Source organism: Falco biarmicus, chromosome 1 (assembly GCF_023638135.1).
Source record: "Falco biarmicus isolate bFalBia1 chromosome 1, bFalBia1.pri, whole genome shotgun sequence".
NCBI lineage: Eukaryota > Metazoa > Chordata > Aves > Falconiformes > Falconidae > Falco > Falco biarmicus.
The window spans coordinates 93369494-93393336 of record NC_079288.1 but is presented as its reverse complement, the minus strand read 5'-3'; the positions used below and the strand labels follow the sequence as shown (position 1 = coordinate 93393336).

The window sequence follows — 23843 nt, the reverse complement described above, 5'->3', positions numbered from 1 at the left end:
CTTTTGCACAGATAAAGCCAGTTATCAACCAGAACACTGAAGATGACCTGCTTTAGCCGTTAGACCCTAAAATGTGCACGTGTCTGGCTACTCTCATTGGTGAGTCAAAGGAAGTGCAACACTATGGTTATGATTCTTTTTTCTAGATAAAATTAAGTTTGTCATCTGCCAAACCTACATACATAATTAAAACTTAACCATAGAACAAAATCTCTGCAGTCTGTGTCAAATGAGGTATTTTGGCTTCTGCACCTCTGACATGAACACTACTGGAGATCAAGAAGCAAAGCACTCCTATGGATTGGGTAGGCTCTCCACTTTGTAAGAGTTTTTGGGTTTTTTTTTTTTTTCTTTTTCAAACAAAATCACACTGACCTAAAAAAAAAAAAAGGTTTTTTTTAGTGGTATTTTTATTTTGTTTTTGTGTGATACAGGCATAAGTGATGAGGGGAGTACCATCGCTATAACAAGTTATAGCATAGGAGAGTTACACAGAAGTATTTGCTCCACTGAATTTACAGACAGATTACTAAAAATCAAAAATTCAGTTCTCTTGCCTTTTACAAAGAATGCACAATTCATAAAATACCAGAATATAACAGAACCAATTAATCATGGACTAGATTTAACATCAATGCAGAAGTAGCAAGGACCAGACAGGAATTTTCTCCAGTCTCAGAAGTGATCACTGCTTTCCTGCAGCATATATGTGTGTTTGAGCATGTAATTTTAGTTCATGTAAGTAACTGTCTTTAGTTCTGTTAGGCTTTTCAGATTTTTTTTTCTTCCACTAAGACATACATTTATACTCTTTTCTCTCCATTTAGCCTTCCATATCTTTACAGTCTGAGAAGCAGCTACTACAAACATCCCTTCATTACATTAGCTGTTATTCTATCTTTGCAACCCTTCCCTGTGGGCCTTATCAAACTTGAGATGCAACCTTTTCAGTTTCGAGGTGAATCAACTATCTAAATCCCTTCCAGCTATCCACCACCACTACAAAAACCCACAGAAGGGGTGGGAGCCCGTGGGAAGAGCTGATATTTCTTCTATCTTTCCTGTATTAAAGCACCAAAAGCACTGAACAGCCACCAAACCTCTCCTCATACATACGCCTTAAAAAGTACGTGCAGCCCTTCCTTACAACTGTGTGGATTACACATTCACAGTAAAAATAAAAATGTCATTGAACAGTCTGGACCGAAGGGGAAATGAAAAGAAAGAGGCCAGGATTTTGTCTCTTGTACATATTACCCTGCAAATCCTCAAGCAGTACTTAACCAAAAGATTCCCCCCCACCCCCCCACTTCAGCCCGTTTTTTTCTTCCCCCTAGAGATTAAGGGCCATGGAAAGAAGCCTTCAGAACATGGTCCTTTAAACACCCTTGAGCCAGGGAGGGCCTGCACCTGGGCTTGGCTGTAAAGATGAAAAGAGTTCAGTAAGTCCCAGCTTTATTCCCCATGAGGTGGGTCTGAACAGCCATTAGCAGAGCAGGCCCCTCAAGTGTCTGAGGGAGAGAATAAACTCTGCTCGGTATTCATAAGCAGCCTTTCCCAAATAAAACCGCCAGCCCTGGCTCCAGTATCTTTACAACAGCTACAAGGATCAGGACAACAGTCTGGGCTGTTCATCGCTGCAGCCCTTGCCTCAGCTCTCCTCCAAGGACCAAATATTGCACTTTGTATATTGGCACTTTTCCTTACCATAATGAGAGTCGCTTTAATTGGTATGTAGGTAATTGATGTGACTTGCTCACCGGGACTCTTGAATTCCACACAGTTCAACATAGTTTCGGATGAAGCCTCTTGGTCTGCGTATGGAAAATTTAGCCTACGTCTTCCTGAACGCACCACTCATCTTAATCACTCACCAGCTCAGCAAATCTAAAATCTCTGCAAAGGACTGCAAAGTGAAGAGAGTAATCCAAGTGTGGTACAGGGTAAGCTTCTCTTATCTATCCTAAGCATACCCTAAGTACTCCATCTGACACGTCAATTCAAGAAATGGATATTGCAGAAATTTTTTTTCAGTTAAAAATACTGAAAAATGTACTCAAATGGTGATACACTGCATTAACTGTAAACAGTCAAATATTTCAGAGAAAAACAAATGCAAGTACCTCTGACAAGTCTCTATCTGAATATTAAATTTCAAGTTAATAAATATATTCACAGAAGTTTGAAAAACATTGAGATCCCACTGGCAAATAGACCCCTCACTGCAGCTGTAATATTTCATCAAGTGTTGGATGGCTTATGTCATTTGTGTGGAGAAAAGGAACATTCACTGTATCAGCAGATTCCTAAGTTTTCCAGCTCAGATATTGACATGTGTAAATGATATGATCATCAGTAAAACCAAAAAAAAAAGTACACCAAAAAATTTGTGTGTCATCAATAACTGAGTTAAGCTGTGCTGGGTTTTTTATTATTAACCTATTAACATGCTCTAAAGAAGTTGAGGGGTTTATCCCCTAAACAGAGACTGATTAAAAACACAGCCCTAGAAAAAAACTACTAAAACACACAATCTCTAAACCTAGCTGTAATTTCAGTTTTCACTACAGGGTGTTTATAAAAACACATCAGTTGCACAGTTGCTCTTTAACAAAGAGCATTCCATCTAGCTTTAGGCTCTAGGATGCAAAAAACTATTCAAGCATGCTTTGTAGGGAAACATTATTGCAAAAAGCATTTGTAGATCAACATTACAACAAAGAGCATTATGAAGGACCAAAAGCAAATTAAAGCTTTTAGATAGCCTTGACTTTCTTTCATACAATGGAACATATGAAAGTAGATTTGTGCCGGCTAAAGGGGATATGCATTTTTTTAGTAATGTTTCCCTTGCCAATTTCCTATTCCTTTTGAAGAATGCAGGCAGTAGCTACTACAAGCAGTGCACAATGTTTCAAACTTTTTTCTTATAAAAGCTTGTATATGTTTATCAAGAACATATAGACAAATCTGGCAAAACAAGCTTCTTTTTTTACTACCATGATTCTTTTGTTGATACATTCTATGTATATTAGTAATTTCTTAGGAAAAAAACCCCAAACTATGCTGTTTTTAAGAATGTACACTTTGGGAAATATTTTTGAAAGAAAAAATACACGTGTTGTTTGAACGCTGTGTGAGTAACTTTAGAGAAGCTTTAGCACAAACTCAATGCATTTAAAATGCTATATAAATCAACATTGAGGATGAAGGGTCAACAGGGGTTAAACTGTCTGTCCTTCTTGACTACATTCATAAATGTCTTTTCTAGCTGTACTTATAGAAGCAACTGCAGCGTAACTTGGATATTAAAACCTCCAAGGAAACCAACAATAAAAGCTGCTAAGAATTTCACAAGGTTTTTTTTTTCTTAGGTGTTAATTAAATGATCATTTAACACTGAAATGTAAACACAACATTTTCATCTACTGACAGCACAGCCTATTATAAATCCAGGGTAATAAACGTCCTGGTGTTAATACTCTGAACCAAGTTCCCACAACACACTAAGATGCCTTGTCGTGTCTAAGGTTAAGCATCTAGACACAAAACAAAGATTGTGCCTACTCGACTTCCAGTTCAATTTTCCCATCGCCTAGTGACCTAGGTAACACTTTGAGCAATAAAGAATAAATTTAATTTCTCCAGCATTTTGTGAGGATTAGGAACAATTGTTGGCCTGCAATGACTTTTTATCCTTGGATTCTTTCTCTTCCAGAGCATTCCCCAAGTTCTAAAAGAAAATTCTGATGGTTTAAGACACAGAACAAACAGAACTTTAAATTAGGCTTTTTTCAATCAATTGGAACAGTTGGAGGGGAAGCAATCAACCTTTCTTTGGACTTTTCTCAGCTATTCAGTTACTTCAGGCTTTAATCTTCCACTTGCAGAAGAAACCTACCATCATAGGGACAAGCCTCTATACTTTCACATTTTCCCTTGGCTTGATTTATTCCTCTTTTTCTGTTCTTTTTTCAATCAAGATGACACGGCTGCACTTAAATGTCCACTCTGTGCAAGCCGAGACTTACAGATGTCCTCTTTATAATGTTTCACACGATGTTTCTGCACCACATAATAATGGCATTTCCTCCGACATACCTTTTTACTTTTCATTACTTCCTTCGCTGAGATTCAGTTTCCTACTTAACTCCTGCCTAAAAGGCTTCCTATATAACAATTTATCAAAGCTTTCAAGGTTAACCCTCCAGGAACAACCCAAGGACTGATTCAGATGGGACATGAATATGGTTACAGGTGACCCAAATCCAGCTTCTTTAATTTTCAGATTAAAAGGCAATTATCTTAGTTCTCTGCATTGACAACTATCATGTCATCAAAAATACAGAAGGTAATTATTTATGCTTGGGGCCAAACAGGTCAAGGTAACAAAGCCGTAATAGCGAAAGTAGATCTCTCAATTACTCTGAATACCACCACATTAACAAAGCTATGGCTTGAGTAATTATTCATATGATTCATGTTTTCACATTAGACTTATTTGAATACCAACAGCTAATAGCACAAAAATTTTTGAATACCACAAATATTTATGTTGGTGCAGAAGAATCGCCTTGAGACAGTTTTATTTGCTTGGTGTTTAACAATTTTCTAATTAAGGTTAAAAGTGACTATAAACTGTTTTGGAGTGTTTGTTCTAATGAAAAATCAATAGTTATAAGTACCCATACAGAGCTGTTTTGCTCAAATTAGTCAACTATATCACTTGGTAGTGCAGATTACATAAAGATTTAGTGATCTGCCCAGCAGCAGAATTGGCTTACAGCCCCAGAAGTCCATCCAATTTGCCATTTTTTCCCATAGCAAAGGAAATATTGCTCGTAAAAAATACACGAAATTATGGTTTTATTTAAAGAAATAAACACAAATTTAACTGCAATTTAAAGACAACTCCCAATTATCTCAAAATTAAAAATGCAAACATCCATCTTGACAGCCATTTAATAAAAATTTTAAAATTGGAAATTATTACTTCAAGTAACAACTTTTAACCTATTTCTGTACATTTGATACACCATTTTTTTCCTCGCACAGCATCATGGCAGATACTGTGAAAATACAAAAGCAAGCATAGCTCAGGAAAAGAGTACAGCTTAAGAGATGCTTAAACAAAAGGGCAGGAAAAGTAATGTAATGAAGTTTGAAGTCCAATAATTGCCCAGAGTGATAATACTTTTTTTTTCCTGATTACATTTCAAAAGTTCCTTCTGGTTCCACCAACACTTCCACTCAGCTAGATCTAAGCCTGAATGTTTGCTGTTGCTAGGATATAACCACTGCAAGATGTACACCACATGCGTGTATATATATATATAATTCTTGGTTTTGTGCTCCAAAAAATGTATTACCTGATGAATTGTACAGGCTTTTGCAGCACTTCCAAAATACCTAACATAAGTCATCTTGCCATCTCTAACCCTACATAAGTAGGGCTTACCTCTGAAATAAAGTTACGTTGGTATTTTTGTTTTGCTCACTACCATGTAAAGGGTGACTGAGTTTTCAATTCTGAAACATTACAGCAGAGAACAAGAACTGAAGGTAGAAGCAGGTAGTGGCAGGAACAAGAGAAAAGATCCACACACAACTTAAGTTGCATACAGTATGCATGCTCCTAATTAACTTCTCTTTCTAGATTAAATATCTAGATGAAAGAAGCAACAGTCTTTATAATTGTCTTACAAGTTTATATCCTAGATTTTCCATATCAGAAATGAGTGCCAGAGAACAGGCAAACCTAGCACGGAGTCAACATGGGTTTAGTCACTTTAGTTTCTTACTAAATGCAATTAATTCACCCTGAAAACATTCTAGACTGGGGCAGTAAGACTTGTATCAGTAACTGCACCAACACAGCAAAGCAATGATAATGATGTTTCCACATTGCAAGAAAGAGTAGTAATTACTTGTATTAAATTAGAGATTTATTTTTAATTACTGGCTTACAATACCACAAAGCCAAAACTCTACACTCATTTTATACATACACAATATGCAGTATCTCTTCATTAAATAGTAATTTTGAAAGACAGTTATTTTCCAAGAACTAGTCACTGTTCAAAAATAATGTTAATAAAATAATGCTAGGAATTAAAAACTAACTGGTATTAAAATTGGTAAGTTTTTACCAGCTTTACTGTTCATGTGCCAATTAATTGTTTAAATAAAACAATTTAAACACTTTTTGTATTTTAACTAAACCACTGTGATAGAAAGAGCCACAAGCAGTCAAACCAGAACAGACACAACATATGGAAGATTTATTTGTTTCTATTTACCCCTAAAAGGGTAAGATTCAAATCTATCACCCCCCCAAAAAAAAATCAAGTTGCCTTGTATGCAGGCTGCTAGAATGACCCATACAAATCACAAAAACAGAAAGAAATTACTAAAAATAACTCAATACACTTTCCTGGGAAGGATATAGCAACAAGGTGGCTTCACAATTCACATTCCAATAAATCTTTAATTGTTGCACATCCAGCACACTTCTGCAACAAGGTGGAGCGCAGTGTAATGTTATTGCAGCAAATACAGCAGTGGAAACCTACCCACTACCCTTATCTGGCAGCGGTTCCTTTAACAGTCTGCTTGCAGAAGCAGAGAGATTCACTGATACTGCCTTTTGAAAAGGGGAAACTCATTCTTGCTCCTCATTGGATTTAACATCCAGAGCTACCTGTTTGCAGCTGGAATGAGATTTCAGAGGCTTTGGAATAACCAGCATTTTTCTAATGAGCTATTTCTCTATTAGAGTTGTTAAAACTGATTCAGACTGAAGACAAAAATCTTTTCTATGAAATTGTGACTACAGTCTCACTTGCCACCATTAGTGTTAAAAGGGGTAGGACTAAACCATAAATTAACCTCAAATGCAGCTATACCTTAGCAAGACCAGCAGTAAAAATATTTTTCAAGTTGCTTTTTTAGCATCTCGCATACAGCACCTTTTAATCTTTTTTCTCATTCCCCTGACGCACTTCCCCCCACCCCCCTTGGCAAAGGCAAAACCAAAACAACGCTCAGCAAACTGTGCAAGTCACGGGTCCTCCTGCTGCAGTCGAGAGGCAGAGCCGCGAGCCGCCGGGAGAACTTTCCGCCCGCCGGCGCCCGCAGCCTTCCCCGCGCCGGGAGCGGGCGGCAGCGCTCGGGCAGCGGCCGGGTGAGTAACGATGCCGGGCCGGCCGGACAACGGTAACCCTGGCAACTGTAACCTGCAATTCCTGCCTAACCATTGTCGGATTTATTGTGGCAGAGGCCAAAGAGGCCAAGAGTAAAATGAAGCAGAGAACTATGGTGTCTGACACATCTAGTACCACACACTTTAATCATAGCTGGCAGAAATTAATTCAGGAGGAATTTTTGCAAGGGCCTCCCATGCAGCGTGTTTTGTTGTTGTTGTTGCTGCTGCTGGTTCTGGCCTAAGATGAATTTTTTCTGAAGGTTTTTTTTTTATGTTTTCATTATTAGCTGTTAGGAATTTTTTTTAAGTGACTAACAAACATGTCAGAGTGTTTATTAATCAGACAATATTAAGATTTTTTCCTTTAGAGAAGAAACATCTTATTCACGGTGTCTGTCTTCTCAAGTACATACACTGGAAGGAAAACACATCTAATATCAGACCACATCCACTAGAAAAATTGTTTTTTCAAAGCTAATATTACTTTACTTATGCAACAAATATTGGTTAGTAAAGAAACAACCTTATTCCAAGCGCAAGACATGTATATTAAAAGGGACAAGCTTTCTGCATGGAATTCAATAGCCTTTTCATGCCACTGATTAATACAGGTATCTTAAAACTGAATTTTCAAACAGCTTTGGGTCCAGTACTTGGTATCCTGCAGCAAACAGCAATCAATGGACTGTGATCTAACCAGCCAAAGCAAGCAGTCAAAATCTATTTGCCTCAGACAAGCACTCACTGGGCTGTAGGAGTTCCCCATACTTAGGTAGCATCACCAATGCTAGATGAGTTAGTGTAACTGGGCATACAGGTTACCAAAAACAATGCATCCCCTTACTGCAGGAAAAGTACTTGTTGAACACTGACTTATATTACCCCAGGGGATTTACAACAGCACTTTAGCAGTATTGGATCAAAACAGAGCTTCATGTACATTGTGCTTTGAGAGATGCCTTGCAAAGTAAGATTAGTATACCCTACAGCGCTACTCATACTATTTTTAGCATTAACTACTTCCTACTGAAATATTTATGTCAAAACACCTTTGCAGATAACTCTTAATGGGAAAAATCAGTTTCTGCTTTGACTAAAATTACCCGTTTTAACTAGTGCCAGGAAGGCTGCTAAACTGGAAAGAAAGTAACCTGAAAAATAATTTGTTTAATTACCTTTGAAAATCAAGTGTCTTTAGACACAGAAAATAATGCACTGTCTCTTTTAAACTCTCAACCTATCACTTTCTTTTACTTACACTTCGCATCTGTCAACAAGTGCTTGTAATTTTATTACACTGTCCTGTAGTTTATGCAGAGTTGGTATTATTTTACAGAGTTCTGTTAATGGACTGGATAAATGGTAATGCTATTTAAACTAGTCTCCTGCTCCAGCAAACACAGCTGCAACTGTACTACTATTTCTAGGCAAACATCTTGACCTGAACACACAGTGCTCTCTCAACCCGTCCAAAGAGAAATTGGAGCAGACAGCAAAGGAAAAGCATAGCTGGCCGCTGGCGGCAACCAACTGTGTCTAATCATAATTCATATACAGTGTACCCTCTTTCTTTTATATTGCATTTAGGCTACACAACAAGCATATGTGCTTCTTCACCTGGCATCTCATTTACAGCCAAGGGTCAAATGGTAATTACTATTCACAGAAGCTCAATAGTATGTTGAAAACTCACAGTACACACACTGTTTGATTAGCTGTTAAATGCCGAAAATAAATACTAAAACCAAAGCATATTATATATTATATTGATCATGTTTAGAGAACTAATACTCCTGATAAATACATTTATTTGGATGTAAATAGCTGTTAACATATACAATGATAAATGTAGAAAACCAAATCATTTTATACTTTTCATAGTGATCAAGCTGCATATAATCTGAAAACTGACCACAAACATTTAACTAGCATCAATCCCTTTGTTGGCCTGACATTTTTTAATTATGAATTTACTGTTAAGCAACTGTAGATTTTCAGTATAGTACATATTTTCTTTTGAACATGAATACATTATAACCAGACATTCACTTTCATGGTCTGATCAACAATAACCCTTAGGCAGAGGAAATTTAATACTGTGAAGCCAGTGATCTCTTACTTTCCACCATATATGCTAGGAGCACTTGTGTGCTTTATGTCAAAGGACATTGTAGATTTAAGACTAGCATCTATCAACTGCACAATTCTGAATTAAATATGTTCAAGTATGATTTTGCCTGAAGTGTGCATCCATTTTTTGCCTCCAAATTATGGCTCATTTCTATTTTATATGAATTTAGATGACAACCATTACACTATAGGTAGAATAATAAAATGATCATAAATCCCTTTCATTTTCCTTCCTGACGGAAGTAATATCTTTATCATGGCTGATGGAAATTATAAAAATGACTCAATTGTTAATACATAAAACTATGTTTGAATATATTATAGCAAGTAAAATATTTTTGTTCGTCTGAACAAAAGCCTTCAAGAGCTTCCTGGGCTAGTAATTTAACAACTCATTGCATCTACAGGGAATTTCTGGAAACAAAGCACACATCCAAAGCAAAGGAAAGAAAAACACACAGAACTAAATGTTTACAGTAATAATAATTTTCCATTTTTCATTTTAATATTACTATAAGGAAAAAAACTATTATCTTACAATATTAGAACAGAAATCAACTCCCAAAAATAAAAGCTTCATTACACCATTTGTTCTCAAGAATATATCCATATACTAAAATGGAAACAAATTAGAGGAACCCCACCTTGACTCTCTTTTTCCCAAGTACACAAGAGGTGAAACTCAATAAAATCAGCAATATCAACAGCAGAAATCTCACCTGAAGCCTAAAGAAATGTGTCAAATGTGTATCTAATTAAGACAGGGCTGAATTTGTACAAACTTTTCTAAGCCTACTTAAGCATGTCATGTTGTATCCTTTCCATAATGTAACTTAAAGGTATCTTAAATTTTATTTTGTTACAATAACTGATCATATACATAAACACATAAATAGTTTCTAAATTTCATTCCGCGTTTTTACTGCAAGAGAAATAAGTGGATTCTTAAAAAGGCCCAGCGGGTCAAAACATTAACTTAAAAATAGTGCCAAGAACAAAACTTTATCAAACCAAAGAATACAATCAAAACAAAAACTCATTAAGCAATTCGATACAGTTTTTATTTAAGGTAAAACATCGCATTTTTTTATTCCCAGAGCTTAAGTTACTACCTTTGTCGTCTTTGTGAGGGGACATAGAACAGCCATCTCCACAGACCTACCATTCACCAATGCTATAATTTTTTTCTGGTCAAGTGTGTACAGCCACAAAAAACAGAGTATCACAAAACCAAAGTGCTTATACAGTGCATTATCTCTGGTCAGAATCTGCACAAGCATTTTTTATTTCTTTTAACACAAAAGCCAAAAAAACAAGCAGAAAAAAGGAAAACCAAAGTATTCTTTCAATAAAACTTCATTACAGAAGTGGCAATGAATGAAACAATATTTTGTTCCATACAACTATCAGTACCTAACCTAGATAAAAAAAATCTTGCAAAACAATCAAAGCACTCATCTTAAAACATCAGTGTTCCCAGACACATTTTAGCCCTGTTTGAGGCAAAAGACAAAAAAAACTAAGGTAAGAAAGAACCACAGACCAAATCCAAATTTTCCAGAATAATAGTGAGTCATGCCTACTTACAGCCTGTATAACTTCGGCGTCCCCAGAAAGAGCAGTTCAGAAAGCAACTGGAGGTTATTTCTGTTTAGGCGCCTTCAGAAACAAAAAGAAAAAGTTGTGTTAAATTACAAGTGCTGCACCAATGCAATACAACCACTTTGAGCAGGCATCCCAGTGCTGTAACAAGCTGATTTTAAAGACCAGAAAGGTTATGCAAAGCTGGTCCATTAGCGGAGACATGGTCCAACAGTAAATTTACCATGGACTAATTACATTTTCTGGTTTCCCCCACAGACCACATTACCTATTTTATGAAAGATTTTGAATCTCTGTAATGTGAATCAATCACTAACTCAGGACTCTCTCCTTCATAAACAACCAGAGAACTAAAAATACGAGGTCAGTGTAACTTCAATTCCCTACCAGCTCTGTGTTCCTCTTAGCATAACAAAGCAGATGAACCTTTTCATGGTCACAAAATGTCTAAGGGAACATGTATCAAATGCATACACTTAGTTAAGTAATGAGGTAATGTATCTAAAGATCCTTTATAACCTATTTAAGTAAAAAAACAAAAGGAACCTGTTACAGAAACCCTCATCAAATAAAAGTCAGAAAAATCAAAAAGTCCCAATTTATTTTTGGCATTACAGAGGTTTTCTTGCCTATGTTTTTTTTTTTTCTCTTATAGTTGCAAAGGTACATCAGAAGGAAATAAAATAAAAAAAACCACCACACAAACAGCTGTAAATAAGACAGTACAAAAGAAAAATTGTGACTGAAATCTGGAAGGAGCCTATTTGTCTATGGAAGTGTCTCACTGAACATGCTGACCAGAGTCAAAACTGCTTAGTTTAAGGTGACAAGTTCAAAGTCCACCCTATTATAGCCATAGGCAACTGAGCAAGATAAATATATTGCATCTTCATGATCTTTTTTTAAACATGCAATGCAGATCATTCTTTCTAATGTGTAGAAGTAACTGCCGTGGAGCGTACAGTCAAGAGTTCAAGCTCAAAACAAGTTTTTGGTTGTTTTTAAGCAACGCACCACACATGCCATCTGCCATTCAAGCAAAGCAACGTACTGAAAATACTGTTTTGTCCCATCATCCTTATCCCAAGTCCCAGTTTCTAATGCAGTGCTTCTCAATATAATAATTCAAGACATTCCTGTAGACCAGACTGCACAGTATTTTGTGAAATTTATTTTATCCTTTACAGTGGTTACATTACGTATATCAGTAGACTGCTTGACTAAGACATGCCAGAAGGTGAAAAAAAGCTATTGGACAGCAGTTTTGCAAAGTTAAATTTTAAAATTTTATAAAGCTTCAGAATTTCTTGCTTGTTAGTCTTAGGGGTGAATTCAAACAAATAAGACTGTTTAGCCTTTCAGGGCTCATTTTTCATAAACAGTGTTCCCTCTAAAGGTCTTTCCAATTTAAAGGTTTTTCCATAAATCCCACTTAGATACACAGACACTCAAGATCCAGTTTTAGTTTTACATAGCTCCATGGTTTAGTACACTTAGTTATTGCTTCCTTAAAGCTCAATGTGACTACTGATGAAAGCAAAATAATCCAAGAAATATTCTTATGTATGCACAGCTTTGCTCCCACATCTCAAACCATAAGCAAACAGTCAGCTTTTTGAAATCTAGATATCCATAATTCTCCAGTTTTAATGTCAGGTTCCTTTGTTAGTCAAGCACCAAGAATCCTAATTTTAAGCAAAAGACATTTAAATCACACGTTTAGAAGATTACACAGACATGTGTCTGTGTATCTAAGTGGGATTTATGGAAAAACCTTTACATTGGAAAGACCTTTAGAGGGAACACTGTTTATGAAAAATGAGCCCTGAAAGGCTAAACAGTCTTATTTGTTTGAATTCACCCCTAAGACTAACAAGCAAGAAATTCTGAAGCTTTATAAAATTTTAAAATTTAACTTTGCAAAACTGCTGTCCAATAGCTTTTTTTCACCTTCTGGCATGTCTTAGTCAAGCACCAAGAATCCTAATTTTAAGCAAAAGACATTTAAATCACACGTTTAGAAGATCAAAAGAATTTACAGTAAAAGAAAGAGATCCTAAAAAGGATGGACTACAGTACTGGGATAAATGATATGAGTGAAGATGCAGTTTAATAAGAAATAGGAAAAAAAAATGCTTAATCCAGCAACAAGAAATCTGAATTGTGATCTTAAAAGACATTTCAAAACCAGTAGAAAGAAAGTTTTAAATATAAAAGAAAGAGCTATAAAGAAGTTATGACTAGTGCAAAACACCTGGTTTGAACATTGCTTAAAAAGAAAACCTTACCTACATAAAAACAAGAAAGTGATAGATTTCAGTGTTTGTGGACCTACTGCATTTTCAAAAGAAGGTCATTTAAAAACAGACATTTTCTTACCTTTAATAAACTTATGTATAGAAGTATATACTAAGAGCACAAATCTGAAGCAGTAGGAAGAAAATTGTTTCAAAGTTACATTTGTGATCAGAAGAGAATAATTTAAACATGGAATCCTTAGACATCAAATTTTAATAAATGGTTAAATAAAAAGAGAAAGGAAATTGATACATCCCTTTGCTAAATAAATTTTTCATACTTAAAGAGTAAAGTGTGCAGGGTAAAGACTTTGGGAAGTTAGTCTCTAGTCAGAAGCTACTCAAGACCAAAATTTCTGTTGGTATTTAAGGACTCTGTTAGGTTCAGATGCTAGACAATAACGGTGAGCTGTAACTGAAGGGGGAATGAAATAACTTAGTATCTGTATTTTTGTAGAAGTCCTGTATAATACAAGCAAAAGACGCTATAGTACAATGACAACCGACAAAGTTCTTCAGGCAGACTGCCTTTCACTAAATGCAACAGGCTTACACGGGCACACTTACCATCCCTTTACAATATTTCACAGGCAAAATACTTGTGCTAGTACCTAAAACTTTGCATACAAGCAGTTAATTGCTTAGATCAGGAGTTTCTGTAACACCTGTAGCTCACATGGCCCACACAATTGAGTATACTGTTAACATACTGATGCATGTGCTGCTGTACAGACTTTAAAATCAAAGTTATAGACAATAAATGAAGTTCATGAATTGACTTAATAAATAGCACTACCCTCATGACTCAACAGTTTCTACCAAGCCATCTCAGCACTTAGAATTAGTGTTTCAACCTACATTGTTACTTGCCTTTCACAAAATTAAAACATTTGTTCTTTGAGCACTAAGGGAATTGAGGGAATGCACAAGTTAAATTGCTGATCTTTCATGAATCCTGTATTTTGTAGCATCTACTTTGAATAATTTCATCCCACTCATTGGAGTTTCTTTTAGAACTAAGATTTCTCTACCAAATATCTGGCCATTCCTTATCACCCGTGCCTAAGAATATCAACCCTTACTAATTTTTCACAGAGGCAATAATAGGAAATATGTCCTTTATCATACTTCAGAAAGAGGCTTCATCTACACTTTACATCTAACAAATCATAACAGATGCTTTCAAAGGGATCAATTTGTTATTCCTCAGTTTCCTACACTATTTTATGAAATGGACTTCACTGAAATTATATTTTTCAAGATTATAATAGTTCTGGTTTTTAAAAAAATGCTATGAAATCACACAAGAGTGTGAAAAAGGATGCAGGACAAATCTGGAATACACAGACTAATAACACAGCACACAGTTTTCAGTTCAACAGTCACTATGAAGAGTTTTCAATCTTTGAGACAGCCACACAAGGAGTCCAGAAAAGACAATCTTTTTAAAAATGCCACTAGTATGCAAGGTTCTCCAATGTTTCTACTTTTTCAGGTGATGTCATGCTTAATTTTGTCTGAAACAGTATTACTTATCCAGAACATACAGACATAAAAGGAACAAGACAGGCATGATCTCCTTTCTCCCCAGAGCTGAAACTTGAGGTAAGCAGAGATGGATCACAGAATCCGTAACTATAGATTTCAAAGAAGGAAAGCTACTGTAGAGTAAAAACCACCAGAAAAATTCCTCCACATTTTCTTTCAATGTGTGTTGACACAGCTACCTAGCAGGCAGTGTTTTCCCTGGGACATCAGAAATTTCAGTTGCGTCAACTGAGCTGCTCTCCCAGAGCTGGCATGAAGTTCAAATTGAAGCAATGAGGAAACAGTGATGAGATGTTCCTACTGCTACTGTTCAGTTTCCCCACTGAGATAGAAATATTTGTTTCTCTCAAACAAAGGTACAGATTAGTGGTACAACAGAAAAAGTACTGGAGAATCTCTTCTAACATTGCGATACCTCGGACTGTTAAGTTCCTTGGTAGTGGCCAGAAATAAATGGATGGGGGTCCAACATCACATAATTCTTTCATTTTAACAAACCTGAGGCACAGTTGCAAATAAAATAGATGTAGCTTTTTTCTGTTACTGAATGTGTCTTTAGGAAGAGATTGGGCAAACTGACAGACTGGTACAGGTAAATTCTTGAGCTCTTCACGATTAATTTAATCAAAGTCCATATACTACCTGAAGTACACAAAGTATTTAAAATACTTCAGCTTAAAGCTCCCAGAGCTCTGTCTTCTAAACACAGTAAAGACTAGAAAAGCATCTTTGAAGGGACACGATGGAAGGAACATACAGAAGGATCAATTTAAGGACAAAGAAGGAAAATCTTTGGCAGACAGGCAGGTGAAAATACTTTTTAAAGAAAGATCAATACCAATAGGCAGATAAAAAGTAGGTACAGACAAGCAATAGGTTACACTGTGAAGCAGACAACAGTAAGCTAAGCAAAAAAAATTGGCTTTGAGTTTCTGGTTCTAGAGAACAAGCTAGCTTTGCCAAAATGGGCGCATGTCTGGGTTTTACTAGTCTTCTGCATGCAGCCAGAGGATATGTAGAGGATGACATGAGTTAGAGGTAAACGGTGGAGAGAGCACATTACACTCCCAGGGACAGTTATCCTTAACCCACTGAAGCCTGGCCATGCCACCCATTCATTCTGATGTCTGTCCCAAGTTTTCATGCCACAGTAACTGTGATTCAGTATCAATCATGCATGGCAGAGGAAGGGAGAAGGAAAAACCCACCTTAATTACACTGTCTATAATGTAATGATCTGCAATTGCTATAATTCACAAGCTGATCTATATGTCCCAGGCTTGTTACAGCCTTCACTGTAACTTGCTTCTGATCCCATTGTAATCAACTACATACAGAGAAGCTGCATGAGACTCACAGCCTCTCTTGGCAGCTGAGTTGTTCCAGTGCTTGACTGTCCTCACTGTGAAGAAGTTTTGCCCTTATATCCAGTATCCAGTCATAACCTCTCATTTCAATTTATGGTTGTCTCATCACAGCAATGAGCCTGGCTTGAACTTTTTTATAACCACCTCACAGGTACTGGAAGGCTGCAATTTTGTCCCCCAAAGTAATCTCTTTCAGTGGGTTTTAGTTCAAGTTGATGCAATTCTAGCCATAGCCCCCCTAAAATAACAGAAGTCCTCAAAAATAACTTGAGAACTGACTGAAGTTGAGCTGTGCCAAGTAAATTATAAATCAGCTGTAGTCTTTAATTAGAAACAGCCTATCCCATTGGGTGCATAGAGACTGAGTGCCTTCCAAAGCTCTATTTACAAAGCACAGATGCATCTTATTCTACCACTTTAGGAAGGACAGAACACTTCCAACTCACACAAAGTTAACAATAGCAGAAGTTATTATTTTTCATTCTTCCTTCAAAGTTAGCTGAAAGAAGTAAATACACTATCTGCACACAGTAACACACAGTACTGTATAGCTTAGAAATCATACTGTTCAAAGGAGCACATCTACACTTACTGTTTGTCAGCAAAGACATTACTATCAAACCCATCTAAAAATACCATGTAATATCTTTTCACTGAAGTTCGTTTGAAAAATATTCATAAACATTAAAGATACACATGTTTTCATTAAATTTAATTCTAAATGAAAGGACATGTCACTAAAACCATTGTGTGTTCATGTAACAGCACTTTCTACTCATGACAAATAAGCCCACCATGCTCCTCAAGTAGTTCCAATAGGTTACAGCGATATGCATCTGCTGGGAAGGTCTAGTATCAATTCAGGCTTTATGAGCCCTGGAAGTACAGAATAAACCTACAAAATTATCCAAGTATCTTAAAACAAAAAAACAGTACACAGAACCCAAATCATCTCCATGGACTGGTTTAACCATTAAGTCCTAAAAACCTGACCCTAGATATACAGGGTCAGAATAATAGACATCAGAATAAATGATGCCTATGTCCTCACCAGAGAATTTTTACATAAAAGCTCAACATAGGCTTACATCTGCAAAGGCGGCAAGCCTTACAGCAACACGTTTTTTGTAGGGAAGTAACATCTGCCAGAGGCAGAGAACATTTGCATCCATGCCATCCATGTGTCCAAGCCACAATCTACTGAACTTCAACACATCTGGCAACTGCTGACTGTGAATGTGAATTGCATGAACATGTCATCAAGTGAGAAGGCAGCCCAAGAACTAAGAGCTAAGCAAAAGACCGTGCCAGTTTTTCCATTAGGAATTCTCTGCAAAGACCTTCTCATCTCTAGTCAAAATATTCATAATCTCATTAAACCTAGCAATATCAAGTTTACTGACCACATGAATAGAAATTGGAATCTGAAAAGTTCAGGGCTCGTCTGACAGCATTTGGGTGCCTAAGTCAAAATTTTCCTGAAGTCAAGAATCATTTAATGAAGGCTCCATTTTCTAGGCTAAATAGTGACTAGCTAAGAAAGATACCTAAGTTATTTTCAATTTAATCTCAAATACTGATTAGGTATTTGGTTTAGTACAACAATTTTCTGAAAGGAAGCAGAACAGCCACTACTGCAAACTCAGTTTCTTGTGTAGGTAGTGGCAAAAGTTACTTTGCAAACTATAGTACTACATTGTACTAGATACTACTTGAACCCTAAAATATTTTCCGTTCTCCATTTTCTTTTCACACAGGGTTGATGGCAAGTCCACAAGTACCACATTCCTCCCCTACCCCAAACAATTCTCCATACATTATGCAGAACGCTATTTTGCACAGAGAATTGGGCATCTATACTCACTTTGCCTCTTTTAAGAATTTTTCCAATATAAGCAGAGCTAGGACAGGCTCTTTGTTGAGTTGTGGCTTTTTTTCTTAGCACAAAAACAACAACAAAAAAAAAAAAAGAGAGAGAAACTAAGGCTGTTGTTTCCTGGAAAATTCTGTATTCCTTACTGTTTCAACAGCAAAGATAAGTTTATAAATAGCTGGTCATTACTCTCACTAATTCTGCCTATGGCACTAAAAAAAAAGTGTAAGAGCAGCAAAAGCCAGGTGACTACAGGTTGGACAGACTCACCTCAATGCCTGGGAAGGTAACAGAGCAAAACAGAAGCTATTTCTAGACACAGTAAGGACAAGATGATGACTGGGAGTAGTCAGCATGGATTTACAAGTGAGAAAATCATGCCTGACTGGGCTTATAGCCTCCTACAGTGAATAAGGAATTGGCAGATGAGAAGGCGGCAGTGGACGGTGTTTGTGTTGACTTCAATAAAGCTCCTTACACTGTCACTCATAGCAGTTGTCCTCATAGACAAACTGATAAAGTACAGGCTATATAAGCAGACAGTGGAGTGGACTGAACATTTTCTGAAGTTCAAAGGGCTGTGATCAATGGCACAAAGTCCAGCTGGAGAACAGTCACTAGTGGTGTACCCCAGGGGTCAGTACTGGAGCCACTGCTGTTCAACATCTTTGTCCACACCCTGAAAGATGGGAGAGAGTGCACTCTCAGCATGTTTGAAGATGGTACAAAACTGGAAGGAATGACTGATGCACCAGGTGTGCGCACTGCCAGTTGGAGGAACCTGGGCAGGCTTGCAGAACTGGTCAAAAAGGAACTTCATGAATCTCAACAAAAGGGGAGTGCAAAGTCTTGCACCTGGGGAGGAATAACTCCCCAGCACACACCGGAGAACAACCAGCTGCAAACCAGCTTTACAGGGAAAAGCCTGGGGTCCTGGTAAACAAGAAATTAAACTGTAGCCAGCAATGTACCCTTGCAGCAAAGGCCAACAGCATCCTAAGCTGTATTAGGAAAAGTGTTGCCAGGTGGTCAAGGCAGGTGATTCTTCCCCTCTACTCAGTACTAGTGAGACATCTGGACAGCAGTGCCCATTGCTGGACTCCCCACTACAAGAGAGACACAGACATACTGAAGCAAGTCCAGAGAAGGGCCATGAAGATGATTAAGCAGACAGATTGAAGCACCTGTCACAGCAAGAGATTCTGAAAGAGCTGGACTGTTTTGCCTGGGGAGGAGAAGGCTCAGAGGGACCTCAATGTGTATAAATACATCATGTGTATAAATAAGTAATGCACTTCCTTCCCAAGTAAGGAAGACTGAACCAGACTCTTCTCAGGCATGCACAGTGAAAGGGCAAAAAGCAATGGACACAATTCAAAATATAGGAAATTACATTTAAGCATTAAAAAGTCTAAGACAACATAAAAGTAAAAGACAAAAAATTCTTTGACTATGAGGGTGGTCAAACAGTGGAACAGGTTGCTCAGAGATTCTCCATTGTTGCAGGCATTCAAAACCCGACTGGGAACAGCCCTCAGCCACCTGCTCTGATCAACATTGCATTAGTCAGTGGCACGGGTCTAGAGAATCCACAGAGGCTTCTTGCAACCTCCACAATCCTGTGAAGCTAATTCACTGGATTTTATTCTATAAAGTATACCACAAAGAAGGAAACAGAAGTAATAAAAGCTCCATAAAGTAATATAGAATCAAATGTCAGATGAAGCAAGGATGATCTGTGACACTACCTGGGACAACTTCCAAGGGAAAATAAAAGGCAAAGAATGAGGGGAGGGGAAGTTGATCTGTTAGATGGAATTTAGCTAGAGTTTGATCAGATTGTTTAGAAAGGCAAGAAAGGCCTGCAGATAGTCTAGATAGGCTTGTAAGTGTCTTTCTAGCACTGATCTACCACAGTAAGTCAGCCTCTCTTAAGCATTTTTCTGTAGCACCTGTACAGGCATCCTGCCAAATTAAAGTCTGAAAGGCTGGTGTGTCTCAAAAAAATACTGGAGACTTTGCCACATTTTTTTGATTATTAGTCTAGACTAATATTGAAAACAAACCAGCATGATGCACTACATACTACAAAGGAAAATAAAACATTTCTTCTGATGAAGTTTCAATCAGACTCTTCAGAGTAAATGAGATAATATAACAGTATGAGTCACTGAAGTGACAGCCATGCAGCCAGATCTCTCATACATTTTGGAGTTTAACTGTAAAATTCCAGATAGAAGCATGGCTTCTGCAGTTAAAATAAGGAGCATCTTAGATGTTCTTTTAAAATATGCTATCTTAAAATGTAATGACAACTTAATTTTCACCTGTGGCTATCTAACATTAAATCTGTGGTTTAAAAAAAAATATTAAACTGGCTTTGCAACAGATATATATGATTTTTACAAGGTAAAACTGAAATGTATAGCTTTAAGTTTAATATCAGTGCTCTACAGCACCAATTTAAAATAGCTTCCAAACACAAAATGCTATTTGAAACAAAAACATTGACACAACAGTTCTATAGAATCAGACTTGGTTTCAACATTTTGCAACAGTGCAAATTACCCATTTCAGGAGGAAGCAAGAAAGAACAGCATCCAGCAAACAATGTCACAAAGGATGAGCACAAAACAGATGTGGGAAAAATAAACAGCCTTCCTGCCCTGGAATTTGTAAAAAGGTCTGCAAAGAGCAAACAGGACTTCTCACTGCAATTTGACTTCTAGACCTATAAAAGGAGTCCCATGAGAAAAGACACTCAGATGAATAAAATACACTAAAAATAATAGCAACATTCACAAGGCTTTTAAAAGAACATTGCTCTTGGACTTAAAAGTTTTACCAAACATTCTGTAGTATTCTGCAATCAAAATATAGCCATAATCTGCTTTTTAAAATTCCCTTAGAACACTACATCTTTCTAAATACTGTCTTCAAAGACATCCTTTGTCTACTTCTGATTTAACAGGCATTTATAGAGAAGATATTTGAAGTTGCTTTGACAAAAGTCTGTTAATACAAAATAATTGCTGCAGTTTTGGGTTTTTTTTAAACTATAAATACCAGTACAGTGCCACAGTACAATTCATATAAGATGGTCTCACATTCCTTTGTTAAGTGATTAGCACCGCAGGCTTCATGGTCTCCTCCTTGTTCTAAAACAAGGAATGTGCTATGCATTGCCCTTAAACTATGTAGGATTAGCTAAGAGAAGGATTTTTCACATGTGATTAACAAGGAGTAACTGTTCAGCCCCTTTAGGGCTGTTCAAAAACATGTTCTCTACCTGAACTCTTCCACTACCTATCACACATGTGTGAAAGTATTAACCCTTCAAATGCTCATCTATTCAGACCGAAGCCAGACAGGTGATTAAATATCAATGCTTGAAGGGGCAGAAAATCAAAACATCAAGTAGCCTTAAAAAACAAGCACATGCACTAGTACCTAAGGTTGTAGGCAGTCCAAACTACACCTTCATGGCTGCAGTAGCCAGAAACTGTTCTGAATGCGCCCCAACTGAAAAATTAATTCTCAGGCTTCAGTAATGAACTTGCACATCAAATGAACACCAAGATCCAGCAAGAAAAGAAACTGGAGACTAACTTCTAGTTAAAAAGCTAAGAAACCATGCTAAGACCTCAGTACAACTTCCACAATACATAATACAAGGTCTTGCCACTAAAAAAAGCTCCTTTCATCAAGACTACCTATAGTCAAGCACAACAAGATGTTTATTTGCTGCTTTTTTAGCTATGATAGTGAAACAAATGATTCCTAGAACTCTTGACTCCACTGCTAATGTTGCATTTTTCACCAGGGGTTCTAAACTTCGGCATTAGCCTTTAAACTTCACATCTAAGTCTCTGTAAATTGGGGGTGGGAACAACAGATTTTGTTTCAGTTAAAGCTGCAAAACTACATCATAAAAATAGGCAACATTTAGCATTTCTTCCAGATTTTTCCATTTTTCCCCTGCTCTTGAACTTTGATCGCATAGCTCTTCAGAAGTGAAACCTAGGGCTTTTAACACCTTTTCTGCAATTGAAAGGGCTACATTCTGTCAGAGATTCAAAACCCAGAAGGAAGTTCAGACAAACTGATTATTCTGGAATTAATTTATTGACACAGCTCACATTTAAAGAACCATCAAAAATCCTGCTATTCCTCTTTTTAAAGAGTTACTTTTTTCCTACTTGGAATTTACATTTTATGGATAGAGCTAGTCAAATAATTGAAATAAAACTGCAATCTCATGCCACACCAATACATAACAAAAAGTTAGCACATAGGTTTACTTAAATCTCTGGAAAGCATGTTTAATCCCATCAGCGATACAGTAAGTCTGCACCCTAAGAAAGAACATATACATAGTACAGTGTGGCCCTTTCCTAGACTAGACAAAAAGAGCAATACTATTTCATGTAGTCTATTTTGAAACAACTGCTAATTCCCTCTGAAAAATGCCCAGGCCTGGTGAGCAATATTGTCCCAGACAAGCTGTATTTGTTTTCAGAGATGGAACATTTTATTTCTTAGTCCATGCTGCTATGCATATCTTTCTAAGATGAGATGCTCTGTAAAACACCATATATTCCTAGATCATGGTAACTCATAAGTGAGGTTTGGTTTTATAATTTCAGAACTCGTTAATATAGCGTAATAGTTTACCACATGTATCAGACTAAGTTAGAGCCCAGACAGATAAAGCTAACCATGTATTATGTACAATACAACTAAACCACACTTCATTCTACTAAATCCCATTTAATATCTTTGACAAAGATCGACTCCTATATAGAGGTTATAATTAAGCCCTTGCTGCAGAAGCTGCAGTTTCACATGTAGATTTATATCCAGAAAGGAAAGCCGTATAGTACTTGTTTACTAAGTTGAAAAAACTTTTCCTTGAAACTATGCAGTTGAAACATACTTTTCCTTCTGTGCTGCGACACATGTAAATTTCAAGTTGTTCACACACAGCATGCACAACATTTTAGTATCTTTCAGTACTACTCAGTCAAACACTTGTAAGTATGCTAAGTAAAAGCTCTATTCATCTTAAGTTTTAGGAACTTGTTTTAATGTACTTGTGGAGATGGAGCCCCAATAAATACCAAGTACAGGCAATCCTTCAGTTTTTTTAGAAGTGCATTGTAAAAATGTAAAAAATGCATGAACTGTAATAAAACATTTAATTCTTGAAATATTTTCTTCTCCATCATTCAGTAATACATTGTAAGAAACATGAAAATACAACATAGATAGCTTTCAGTTTCAAGTACCAACTTGATGTTCAACCCTTACAGCATTCTTTTCTTGAACTCAAGATTTCAGCCTATGTACACCATGTAGCTCAGGGGGGCTGTTTTTTTGGGATGTATTGAGGGAGGACATTCAATATTTAGCTCAGATACTAACTTAGAAGTTGCAGTTGTTCTAGAGTCTGTGAAAGTAACATTTTACCTCCATGCTAGTTTCCAGCCAAAATAGGTTTCATAGGGTTTGGGTTTTGGTGGGTTTTGTTTTGGGGATTTTTTGTTATTTTTTTTTTAAGTCTGCATAGATATCTCTTTGGAACTATTAAGATAATAAATAAACATTTTAGATATAAATTCCATTAATTCAAGTATCAGAAGTGTAGGGGTTTGGCCTGGAAACTTATTAGGCCACACAAGTAACTTTTTTCACAAGAGTAATCAGTGGGACTACTCATGCAAACCACGTTATTCACATGGTAAATGTCTGCAGAATCAGACTCCAAATTAGCATTTTAGGGGCATACTACTGCCTCAATGGATTATTCACAAATACAGGAA

General features: G+C 36.8%; 1 protein-coding gene across 15 annotated transcripts in view; it reads right to left on the bottom strand.

Annotated features, from left to right (window-relative positions):
* SLIT2 (slit guidance ligand 2) overlaps window positions 1-23843 on the bottom strand; it is a 266450-nt gene that overhangs the window by 234119 nt on the left and 8488 nt on the right. For all 15 annotated transcript variants that reach the window (XR_008819773.1, XM_056326298.1, XM_056326299.1 and 12 more), the window contains exon 4: window positions 10922-10993. Coding sequence is in view for 14 of the 15 variants with exons in the window: in XM_056326298.1 (XP_056182273.1) it covers window positions 10922-10993 (72 nt within the window). In the remaining variant the exon portion in view is untranslated. The remainder of the gene's footprint in view (window positions 1-10921; window positions 10994-23843) is intronic.